Source organism: Oratosquilla oratoria, chromosome 1 (genome assembly GCF_046742065.1).
Source record: "Oratosquilla oratoria isolate Oo_2021 chromosome 1, ASM4674206v1, whole genome shotgun sequence".
Taxonomy (NCBI): domain Eukaryota; kingdom Metazoa; phylum Arthropoda; class Malacostraca; order Stomatopoda; family Squillidae; genus Oratosquilla; species Oratosquilla oratoria.
The window spans coordinates 71,680,714-71,693,176 of NC_134777.1; the positions used below are offsets into that span (position 1 = coordinate 71,680,714).

At 40.7% G+C, this 12,463-nt stretch overlaps 1 protein-coding gene across 50 annotated transcripts in view; it reads left to right on the plus strand.

Annotated features, from left to right (window-relative positions):
• The window catches only part of Dscam1 (Down syndrome cell adhesion molecule 1), a 635,227-nt gene that overhangs the window by 525,369 nt on the left and 97,395 nt on the right, over positions 1–12,463 (plus strand). For all 50 annotated transcript variants that reach the window (XM_076206304.1, XM_076207477.1, XM_076208806.1 and 47 more), the window contains exons 17-21: positions 8,218–8,365; positions 8,963–9,111; positions 9,309–9,440; positions 10,117–10,284; positions 10,781–11,000. In XM_076206304.1, coding sequence (XP_076062419.1) covers positions 8,218–8,365; positions 8,963–9,111; positions 9,309–9,440; positions 10,117–10,284; positions 10,781–11,000 — 817 coding nt within the window. The remainder of the gene's footprint in view (positions 1–8,217; positions 8,366–8,962; positions 9,112–9,308; positions 9,441–10,116; positions 10,285–10,780; positions 11,001–12,463) is intronic.

Genomic DNA, 12,463 nt, shown 5'->3' on the forward strand with positions numbered 1-12,463 from the left:
GGAGGAGAACAGGGGTGAAAAAGGATTTGGGAGATAGGGTTGATGAAAGAATATTAGGATGGTTTGGACACATGGAAAGAATGAGTGAAGAAAGACTAGTAAAAGAGGTATGGAAGGCAGATGTGGAGGGAGTGAACATGAGGGGACGTCCTAGGATGAGGTGGATGGATGGGGTGAAGGGGGCTTTGGGGAAGAGGGGAATGTCTGTTGAGGAAGGAAGGGAGAGGACGGAAGACAGAGGTGAGTGGAGAATGGTTGTATATGTATGATGTTGTGATTGCATGAGGAGGAATGGGCAGGGGGGTGGGGGGTGAGGTAGTATGTGTGAGTAAATTTTGACGCAGCCCGAAGGGATTTCTCCCCGTCCTCTCCTTACATGCAAGGGGGGGTCGCCGATTAAATGAAGCGGCCTTGCTGTGGATGTGCTGTGTCTTGCGACACTGCTTCTGACCCAGGGCGGTGGGCAGGGTGCAGGGATGACCCGTCATCCAGGAGGTGCTCAGATGAGAGGGAGGGTGGGAGGGGTGTGGAGTGTATTTAGGGATGAAATGGGTGGGAGTGTTTTTATGCCTTTCCCTTTTTGGCTACCTCCCTTGGAAGGGGGAAAAAGCCTTGGTATATGTATGTATGTATGTATATATTTTTTGTGATTTTCTTGATTTCCGACCTGTTTTGCAACGCATGTTACTCAATTTGATAATCCCCCACCCAAAAACCCCGATTTCCCACAGGCCCCCCAAGGTCATTGGGGAGGAGATGTAGGTATTTTGGGAAGAGATGTAGGCATAAGTTGAAATATTCATTACACATTTGCGATAGAAATGATGTACACCATCAATCAATACACAACATATTTCACCAGAAACACATAAGCCACATCAGAAAATCGTCGGTTGGGTGAAACTAAATTGTCCTTTTTTCCAAAATGAATGATAAATTTATTATTATCATTATCATTATTATTATTGTTATTATTATTATTATTATTATTTCCAATGTGGGATGAGGAAACAAAGAATGTTGTAGAAAAGAAGAAGCGAGCTTTCACAGATTGGTTACAAAATAGGACGAGGGAGTCATATGAGAGGTACAAAGAAAAGAAAAGGGAAGTAAAGCAAAAGGTAAAGGAGGCAAAGAGGAGAGTAGATGTGAAATGGGGTAAGAGTATGACAGAAAATTTTGAAAGTAATAAAAAGATGTTTTGGAAAGAAATTAAGAGAGGAAGAGGAGGCAAATCAAGTAGAGAAGAAAAGGTAAAAGGTGCAGATGGAGTGATGATAATGGAAGAGAAGGCAGTAAGAGGAAGATGGGCAGAATAATTTAGGGATTTGCTAATTGTGAAGGAGGATAGGGAGGGAAAGATAGCTGCAGTGGGAAATCCGAAGAAAATGAGAGTGATGAGTGAGGAGAATGGAGGAGAAATAAGGAAGGATGAAGTGAAGGCAGTTGTTAAGATGATGAAAGCAGGTAAGGCACCTGGTCTGGATGGATGCCATCCAAAATGTCTGAAAAAGGGAGGTACAGTGATAGTGGACTGGCTGGTGAGGTTATTTAATGTTTGCTGGAGGGAGGGTAGAGTGCTGGAGGAGTGCCTGTATAGTTCCTCTTTACAAGGGAAAAGGGGACAAGTGTGAATGTAGTAGTTTCAGAGGGACTAGCTTGTTAAGTGTAGTTGGGAAGGCTTATGGGAGGATCTTGATTGAGAGGATTAGGAGAGGAACAGAGGGAGTAATTGGTGAGGAACAGTGTGGATTTAGGACAGGTAGAGGTTGTGTAGATCAGATCTTTGTGGTAAGACAGATATGTGAGAAAGCTATAGGAAAGGGGAAGGATGTTTTTTGGGCTTTTATGGATCTGGAAAAGGCTTATGATAGGGTAGACAGAAAGGCACTGTGGGAGGTTATGCAGATATATGGGATAGGAGGAAAGCTTCTGGGAGCTGTCAAGAGTTTTTATGAGAGTAGTAGAGCTTGTGTCAGGATTGGAAATGGAGAGAGTGAGTGGTTCGAGGTAAAGGTGGGACTTCGTCAAGGATGCGTTATGTCGCCCTGGCTGTTCAACTTGTACATGGATGGGGTGGTGCGAGAGGTAAATGCAAGGGTAGTGGGTCAGGGATTGGAGATGGTTAAAGAAAATGGAGAAAAATGGGAGGTGAGCCAGTTGTTGTTTGCGGACGACACTGCACTTGTGGCAGGATCGGAGGAGGGATTGAGGAAGTTGGTGACAGAGTTTGGGAGAGTGTGTGATAGAAGAAAGCTAAAGATAAATGTGGGTAAAATTAAGGTGATGAGATGTACAAGGGGTGAAAGTGGTAGTAGACTGGAAGTGAGCATTAAGGGAGAGCGACTGGAGGAAGTGGATAGTTTTAGATACTTGGGTGCAAATGTGGCAGGAAAAGGTGGAGTGAAGGTGGAGGTAGAATGTAGATTGAGGGAAGCGAGTAAATGCCTTGGTGGATTAAAGAGTGTAATGAGGAATAGACATTTGGGAATGGATGCTAAGAGGAGACTGTATGAAGGAGTGATTGTGCCAACAGCACTGTATGGGGCAGAAACATGGAACATAAGAGAGGAAGAGAGAATGAGTTTGAATGTGTTTGAGATGAGGTGTCTGAGAAGTATGATAGGGGTTACTAGGCTAGATAGAGTGAGAAATGAGGAGGTGAGGAGGAGAACAGGGGTGGAAAGGGAGCTGGGAGATAGGGTTGATGAAAGAATATTAGGATGGTTTGGATACATGGAAAGAATGAGTGAAGAAAGACTAGTAAAGAGGTATGGAAGGCAGATGTGGAGGGAGTGAACATGAGGGGACGTCCTAGGATGAGGTGGAATGATGGGGTGAAGGGGGCTTTGGGGAAGAGGGGAATGTCTGTTGAGGAAGGACGGGAGAGGACAGAAGACAGGGGTGAATGGAGAATGGTTGTATATGGATGATGTTGTGATTGCATGAGGTGGAATGGGCGGGGGGATGGGGGGTGAGGTAGTATGTGTGAGCAAAATTTGACGCAGCCCGAAGGGATTTCTCCCCATCTTCTCCTTTTATGCAATGGGGGGACGGAGAGGGGGGGTCGCCGATTTAATGAAGCGGCCTTGCTGTGGATGTGCTGTGTCTTGCAACACTGCTTCTGACCCAGGGCAGTGGACAAGGTGCAGGGATGACCCGTCATTCAGGAGGTGCTAAGATGGGAGGGAGGGTGGAGGGGTGTGGAGTGTATTCAGGGATGGAATGGGTGGGAATGATTTTATGCCTTTTCCTTTTTGGCTACCTTCCTTGTAAGGGGGAAAAAAGCCTTGGTATATGTATGTATGTATTATTTCCAAAATGAATGATATGTGTGCCGTTAAGGACAAGGAAAAGGAAATTATGGTAGATTTCATTGACATATAGGAAGCATATAGCATTGTGGAAGGTGAAATCGAAAGAATACTTTAATAGGAATTTAAGAAATAAATGTGTTTATGAATTGCATGGAAAGCTAAAAGAACTTGACCCTCAGTGCACGTGGGATGATGTGATGAAAAAAATCAACTGTTTTCGTAGTTACTTTAGAAGGCATGACAAATTTCTGGTATAATTCTAGATAAGGTGCTTGCTAGTTGCAATTAGAGCTGAAAATCTCAAGTCTTGCAGAGATCTGTCTGTTGCTAAAAAATGCAAAGTTGTGCTCAGCTGTTCATGAGAGCTAATGGACTTTCTCATAATGGTGTCTTTACAAAGTAATGAATGGAGTGACCAAATTCAGAAGTTCTAAATATGTTGATTCGTCCATACGCATATAATTGTGCCAATCATCTGGGTGTAATTTCAGTTTGTTCATTAAGTTGATATGAGAAATGTGGTCCCTTTTCATTAACCAGTCCTTTGTCCACTTTGAATGCTTCCTTTTCTTTTCGTTGAGGGCAATCACTATCCCAATTGCCATCACCTCGTCTTGAGTAAGGGACATGTTGCTCCATCTCCTCTTGGCACCGACTGAGGTCTGTCTGTTTGGTCTGGACATGTAACAACTCTTCAAACATATTGTGTTGGAGGTTTGATGAGCGATTTGGCCAACATGTTTGTAAAACCCCCTTAAAAGGGGATTTTACATGGTCAAACATGTTGGCTAACACAATGTTTGAGAATATGTTTGAACAGATGAAAGGGGTAAACATGTTGGACCAACGTGTTTGACAGATATCTGATCTGGCCTGACTTTTGTGGGCGGAGCTTGCTTGTTCATTGCCGATTATTTCCAAAATGAATGATATGTGTTCTGTTAAGGACAAGGAAAGGGAAATTATGGTGGACTTTATTGACATGGAAGCATATAGCATTGTGGAAGGTAAAATCAAAAGAATACTTGCGATATATGAACACCTAAAACTTTTCATTAAATCCATTAAAATATTAATAATATTGATATTATTTCCTAATCTAGGAATAACAAAACAAGCATAAAATAACAAAAAAGATACTGGGGGATTTGAACTTTTAACTCGCGCAACAACCAAAAAGAATCATCTAGAATGCGATGTGCATACAGTACCCGCATATCCTGTTGTTGAGAAAACACAAAGTATACTATCTCGGTGACGAAGTGCGTTGTAAGACAGGCTGTGATTGGTGCAGTGGAGGGAGACGATGAATCGCAGCTTTCTATTTAGTAATCTGGCCTGTGATTGGTGCTTTGACCAATGCTCAGATCTGCAGCATCATCCCTTGTCTCTCTCTCATGGCCATTTCACCTCAAGCTTTCTTGGTGAGTGGTTTACTGTACTACTTTACGCTGTGCTGTATGTGATTTTTTTTTTTTCCGTTGAACTTTGCATTTTCATCCCCTGCAATGGCTCCAAAGCGTGCTGCTTCTTCCAAGGCTGGTACTGAGCCTAAATGCAGATGAAGAATGATGACGATTGCTGAGAAAGTGAAACTTCTGGATATGTTGAAGGTAGGGAGAACTTTCACTGCTGTAGCCTGCCATTTTAGCGTGAATGAATCCACTGTTTGCTACATGAAGAAGGACAAGGCTAACATTAGGAAAACGGCTGCCATCATCTTTAATAAGTCGGCGAAGAGAGTGGTTACGTCTTGTATTAAAACTATCATCTGTATGGAAGCTGCTTTGGCCATATGGATAGCTGACTGCTGAAAGAAGAACATAGCCTTGGATATGAACATCATCCAGACAAAGGCTAGGAGCCTGTATGAGACTTTTGCCGCTAAGGAACCTGAGGACGACAGTGGCAACCACGAAGAAGTGGAAGAAGGCGAAGACGACATAGAAGATCCGCAACCAGGGATGTCCAGTGATTCACAACCTAAAAAACATCCTTTTTCTGCTAGCAAAGAGAGGTTTGCTAAGTTTCAGGAAAGCTTCAGCCTAAAAAGCATTTCCCTGCATGGCGAGGCTGCTTCTGCTGACACGAGCACTGCTGAAACATATGTGAATGAAACTTTCAAGAAGATTATCTCCGAATGTGGATACAAGCCAAAACAATTTTTTAATATGGATGAGACGGGCTTTTTTTTTAAAGAATGCCGTTGCAAACTTTCCTGTTCAAAGAGGAAGCAAAAGCCTGCCACTCCCAACTAACCATATCATCGTTCCATTCCTGTAACCCATCTTTCAATTCTTTAGCCAGGTTGCAGAGCTTGGCCAGCCGTTCCAAACTTTCCTTTTCAAAGAGGAAGCAAAAGCCTGCCACTCCCAGCCGCTAACCGACACAGACCTTGAAGACTTGACGAAGTCAGCCAGTGAAGATGAAGAAGAAACGCAGCAAGAAACGGAAGAAGTTGTTGACCAAACTGGCTTGAGTTTGGAACGGCTGGCCAAGCTCTGCAACCTGGCTAAAGAATTGAAAGATGGGTCACAGGAATGGAACGATGATATGGTTAGTTCTGTGCAATTTTGCAACAAGGTCGATGAAGTCATGAATCCCTACAAGATGCTCTTTGAACAGAAAAAGAAGCAGCGGCAGCAACTTCCTATCACAATGTTTTTGCAGCCTCACAAAAAAGAACCAGTTCCTGCTGCTACTACTATGGTTGCACCATTGGAAGTAGTGGAAGAGGTGTCCCAGGAAAGGGCACCACCGTCTGAAGAGACATAAAATACAAGCATCGGCTGCACAGTAGAAGTTATCATCAGCTTCATCATCATCATTTCTACTGTGCAGCAAATTCATCACCATCATCATTCAAATTTTACTTCAACTTCTTTTGTGTTGAGTACAGTAATAATCTTTATTTTTTTTAATTATGTCATTGCTTAACAATTGTCCTTGTTATTAATAGAGTACTGTAATGGGTGGGTTGTTAACAGTGCAGGGAGGGTTTTAATAGTCCAAATACACATTAAATAAATACTGTAAATAGGGTGTCTCTACTTTGCGGAAATTCAGTTATTGTGGCCGGTCTCAGAACCAATTCACTGCGATAAACGAAGGATCACTGTATTGCACATTTCAACAGATGGTTTCAATATTTTTCACATATCCTGACGATGTACTGATTTTCCACAATAAAGGAATATTATACTTTGAATATTATAACTCATCTTTAAATATTCCTTAAGAACTTTGTAGATGGCATGACAAGTTTCTGGTATAATCCTAGATAAGGTGCTAGTTGTGATTAGAGCTGAAAATCTCAAGTCTTGCAGAGATCTACCTGTTGCTAAAAAACACAATGTTGCACTCAGCCATTCATGAGGGCTAATGGACTTTCTCATAATGGTGTCTTTACAAGTAATGAATGGAGTGACCAAATTCAGAAGTTCTAAATACAGACGCTCCTCAACTTACGTTTTAGTTAAGTTCCGAACGGCCGAATGTAAGTTGAAAATGAACGTAAGTTGTTACTGTACTATACATCCGTAAATTCTATTACCGTATCTTATAAAACACCCCTAAATCATTAATTATACACATAACATTGTAAAATAATAACATTAATTTCAAATAAATTAAATTCAAGCAACATAAACTGAGATGGTGGAGGAGGAGGAGGAGGAGGCAAGGCACGTTCAGTCTGTCGTTTGTGCCATGTAAACAATGGACGCAGCGTCATGCGTAAGTATCATTTGAACTACGGAGAGCGCGCTAAACTAAAAAATTCACTCAAAAATTTTTTTTTACAATTTTTTTTTACAGTCAGTTCAAACGTAAAATCGAAAAAACGTAAAAACGTAAAACGAATGAACGTAAGTAGAGGAGCGTCTGTATGTTGATTTGTCCATGCGCATATATTTGCACCAATTATCCGGGTGTATTTTCAGCTCCTTCATTAAGTTGGTATGAGAAATATGGTCCCTTTTCAGTAACCAGTCCTTTGTCCATTTTGAATGCTTCCTTTTCTTTTCATTGAGGGCAATCACTATCCCAATTGCCATCACCTCGTCTTGAGTAAGTGACATGTTGCCCCTTCTCCTTTTGGCACCGACTGAGGTTGTCTGTTTGGTCTGAACACGTAACAACTCTTCAAACATGTTGTGTTGGAGGTTTGATGAGTGAGTCGGCCAACATGTTTGATTGTGTAAAATCCCCTTAAATGAAAGCTATGAAGTAAGTTTTAAACTGAAAGTGGTGAATTATGCAGAAAAACATGGAAAGGGATCTGCAAAAAGGGAGTTTGGGGTTTCAGAAAAGGTAGTGAGGGGATGGAGAAAGCAGAATGATCAGCTTAAAGATTTTTTTGTCTATACTCTTGTATAGTGGCCAGTTGACAGTTAAACTTGTGATTTTTTCTGGTCAAGTCGATTATAACATTTTTTACGCAGGTGCATTTGTTTATGATAATCATTTTAGAAACGCAACCATTGTTTATGTAAGTTTGCCTTATGTGCTCGCGTGACAGTCGGACAATCTACATGTGTTCCGATATTAAAATTTTGTGAGTAAAGTTTTGAAATAAAGATAAATATCTGATCATTTTTATGTTTGAATGGGTCTTGTAAATTGCCAGATAATAGTGCAACCTATCCGTGGGTCAACCATAAATAACCACTTTAACAACCACAAACTAGCAGTGCGACCTATACATGAGTATATATGGTACAGTGTTTCTGTCTTATGAGCTCTTTGTGGATGAAGGGCCATCCCTTTCCCCTGCCCACTGCCTAGGTCAGAAGCAATGCATCAATATTACACTACTTGGTAAAATATATAAAATTATATTATCATACATTAACATTTTACATTCTAGTATGTTTTAGTAAAATTTTTACCTTTTCAACAGCTCCTCCCCAGTTCAAGATCCAATATCGCAACCAGACAGCACGACGAGATGAAGATGCAGTACTGGAGTGTGAGGCTGAGGGTGAGACTCCAATTGGCATTCTGTGGAGCAAAGATAATCACAACATCGACCAGACTGCAGAACCAAGGTAGGCTGTCTTACTGTACTGGCCTTGATTATGTACAGTATATTCAGAAAGGATGTATAATCATAGATTATGAAAATTTTTATAACTAATTTTTGTTTGTATTCTTTCTAAATGTACAGCTGTTACTTGTAAAAATGTTGAGTTTTGATTCATGGGTTTTTAAACATTCTATCCATATAGAACAGTAGGATTGCACTGTGGTGAAACTGGAAACCCTTCTTTGACTTCTGTCTGTGTGTGTGTGTGTGTGTGTGTGTGTATATATATATATATATATATATATATATATATATATATATATATATATATATATATATATATATATATATATATATATATATATATATATAAAATGAAATACAAGAGAAAAGTGTGTTAGTATTAGAGCAGGTAGTCCATAGAGTAGAGGTTAGTGTAGAGGTCAATTTGCTTATGATCAAAGTTCATCAGTTTACCAAAATGTTTGCTTCTTTGACTTTTGTGTATACAATGGAATATAGTAGAAAAGTATACCAGCAACAGGTTGTTTTCCCCATAAGGCAAAGATAGTTACTTGCCTTAATTTGCAAATTACCAAAATTTACTGTTTACTCCCAGGTACACAATTCGTGAGGAAATGCAGGGAGCTGGTGTGCATAGCAGCCTTAGTATCAAGAACACTGACCGCTCTGATTCTGCAGTTTACACTTGTGTAGCCACAAATGCATTTGGCAGTGCTGACACCAACATTAACCTTATCATTCAGGGTAAGTTACAGTTTTGTAGAATACTCACTTTATGAGATAACTTGATTTCAAAATGGTGTGTCTGATAGTTTGAATCTTTTTAACAGTATTATTTCTGTTTACAAAAGTCATACATGTATGTGTAGTATAATTTTGCTTACTGTAAATCATCTTTGTCAAGTTTATAAGTAGCATAAATTTTTCTATGTTTCCTACAGAGCACCCAGAGCTACCCAGCAGCCTTAAGGTTCTTGATAAGAGTGGTCGTTATGTTGAGCTCTCCTGGACTCCACCATACGATGGAAACTCTCCAATCACTCGATACATTGTAGAATTCAAGCTAAGCCGAGGTAAGTATAGAGTCAAATATCTTTCTGAGGGTAATCGGTTGTAATAGCAAATGTACTGAAAAAATACAGGTGGAAGCAGTAGACAGATATATATTGATTACCATATTCTGTGTGAAGGTAATCCTTATTATTCTTGTCAGTACCAGATGTTTTTATTCAGCCGAGAACTGAACTTGGTCTGAAGGAGATCTTGATTTATTATGACCTCTTTCAAGGCCAGAGATTACCCTGTCAGCTTAATAATTTAGCATGACCCAGAATAATCTGTGAGCTGTGCATTAATTTTGGACTAATTTAACCTAACTGGAAGAAGTGGATAGCTTTAGATACTTGGGGCAAATGTGGTGGAAAAAGGAGGAGTGGAGGTGGAGGTAGAATGTAGACTGAGAGAAGCAAGTACATATCTTGGGGGATTAAAAAATAATGAGAAATAGACATTTGGGAATGGATGCTAAGAGGAGATTGTATGAAGGAGCGATTGGAATATGTAGGGATGAAAGGGGTGGGAGTGGCTTTATTCCTTTTGACTTTGGCTACCTCCCTTGTAAGGGGGAAAAAGCCCTTGGTATATGTATGTGTTCACATATCCTGAGCCAAATTTGATTAATTTCCTTTTACTTTATAGAATTTTTTTGTGATATATGGATTTATACCATAATTCTCATATTCCTCATAGGCAACTGGGAAACTGATGGTGAACGGGTAATTGTTCCTGGCAATCATAACATCGCAACTGTACATGACCTCAGACCAGCCACCACATACCACTTCCGCATTGTGGCACGCAATGAGATTGGCGACTCTGATCCCTCTGATACAGTTACCATCATTACTGCTGAAGAAGGTTAGATTATAAGATCAAAAGTATTCATTGTTTCACATTTTATATGTATGTTGTATCTGTAGAATATATGGAAAATGTAGTCTGATTTACTTGGAAAAGTCCACTGGAATCATAAATACAATATGTTTTGTTTTTAAAGGGGGACAATTGTAGTTCAAGATCCTTAACCTCTTCATTCTAGTGACACACCCCTTCACTGAATAACATTTTTTGGCATTAGCCAGAAGAAAATATGTAAAGGACATTACAGGGTTGAAGGGATTAATTAAGATAGTTTTAACACCTTCAGTATGATAATACCCTTTGTGGTGAATGGAATTGTTAGGCATTTGTTAAGATTTCTAAAGGGCATCACCATGTTTCAGGAGTTAAAATGTTGTAGTGTGAACTTGTCATTTATAATATTGCTGTACTCATGGGTGATAATTTATAGGAGCTCAAGCACCCCTTGATAATTGATAAGATGTCAAATATAAATCTTCTGTACTTGTAACAGCTCCAAGTGGCCCCCCACGTAACTTGAAAGTGGAAGCTGTTGACCAACACTCCCTGCGTGTGTCATGGAAACCACCCCTGAGGGAGGAATGGAATGGTGACATTCAGGGATACCTTGTGGGCTACCGACTTGCTTCATCTAACAATACATACATCTTCGAAACTGTGGAATTCTCTAAGGAAATGGGCAAGGAACATCATCTGACGATCTCCAAACTTGAGTATGCTCTTCATGAAGTTATTCACTTACTCTATTGAAATATAAAGATCATTTTAACCTTCAACATTTTTGTATAATCTTTAGGCATTAGTGGCTGTACTTCAATACATTAAATACCTTATTTCCAAACTTTATATTTTTAAAGTGTTATATATATATTTTTTTCCCTTACAAGGGAGGTAGCTAAAAATAAAGGCATAAAATCTGCTCCCACCCATTCCATCCCCACATACTCCGTTCTCATTCACCCCCTCCCTCCCTCTTATCTTGGTTCCTCCTGGATGACAGGTCATCCCTGCATCTCACCCACTGCCTGGTGTCAGAAACAATGTAGCAAGACACAGCACATCCACAGCAAGGCTGCTTCATTTAATCAGTGACCCCACCACTCACTGTCCCCTGATGCAGAAAAAGAGAAGACAAGGAGAAATCCCTTTGGACTGCATCAAAATATCAAACATACTCCCTCCCCCCTATCCCCCACCCACTCCCTTCCATGCATCTCAACATCATCCATATACAACCATTCTCCACTCACCCCTATCTTCTGTCTTCTCCCTTCCTTCCTCAACAGACATTCCCCCCTTTCCCAATGCCCCTTTCACCCCATCCATTCATCTCATCCTTGATCGGCCCCTCATGTTCACTCCTTCCATCTCTGCCTTCCACACCTCTTTTACTAATCTATCTTCACTCATTCTTTCCATGTGTCCAAATCATCCCAATACTCTTTCATCAACCCTATCTCCCAACTCCCTTTCCACCCCCCACTCTCCTCCTCACCACTTTGTTTCTCACTCTATCCAGCCTAGTAACACATTTAAACTCTTCCTCCCTTGTTTTTCATGTTTCTGCCCCATACTTTGCTGTTGGCACAATCACTCCTTCATACAATCTTCTCTTAGCATCCATTCCTAAATGTCTATTTCTCTTTACACTTTTTAATTCCCAAGACATTTACTTCCTTCTGTCAATCTACATTCTACCTCTACCTTCACTCCTTCCTTTCCCACTACATTTACCCCAGCTATCGACTTCCTCCATTCTCTCTCCCTTAACAATCACTTCCAATTTGCTGCCACATTCTCCCCTTGTACATCTCATCACCTTACTTTTACCCACATTTATCTTCAACTTCCCATACCAATTTTATTTTATTTATTTATTTATTTATTTTTTTTTTATACCAAGGCCCCTACCCCCTTCCAAGGGAGGTAGCCAAAAAGGGAAAGGCACAAAAACACTCCCACCCATTCCATCCCCAAATACACTCCACCACCCCTCCTCTCATCTGAGCACCTCCCGGATGACGGGTCATCCCTGCACCCTGCCCACCGCCCTGGGTCAGAAGCAGTGTCGCAAGACACAGCACATCCACAGCAAGGCCGCTTCATTCAATCGGCGACCCCCCCTCTCCGTCCCCCTTTGCATATAAGGCGAGGACGGGGAGAAATCCCTTCGGGC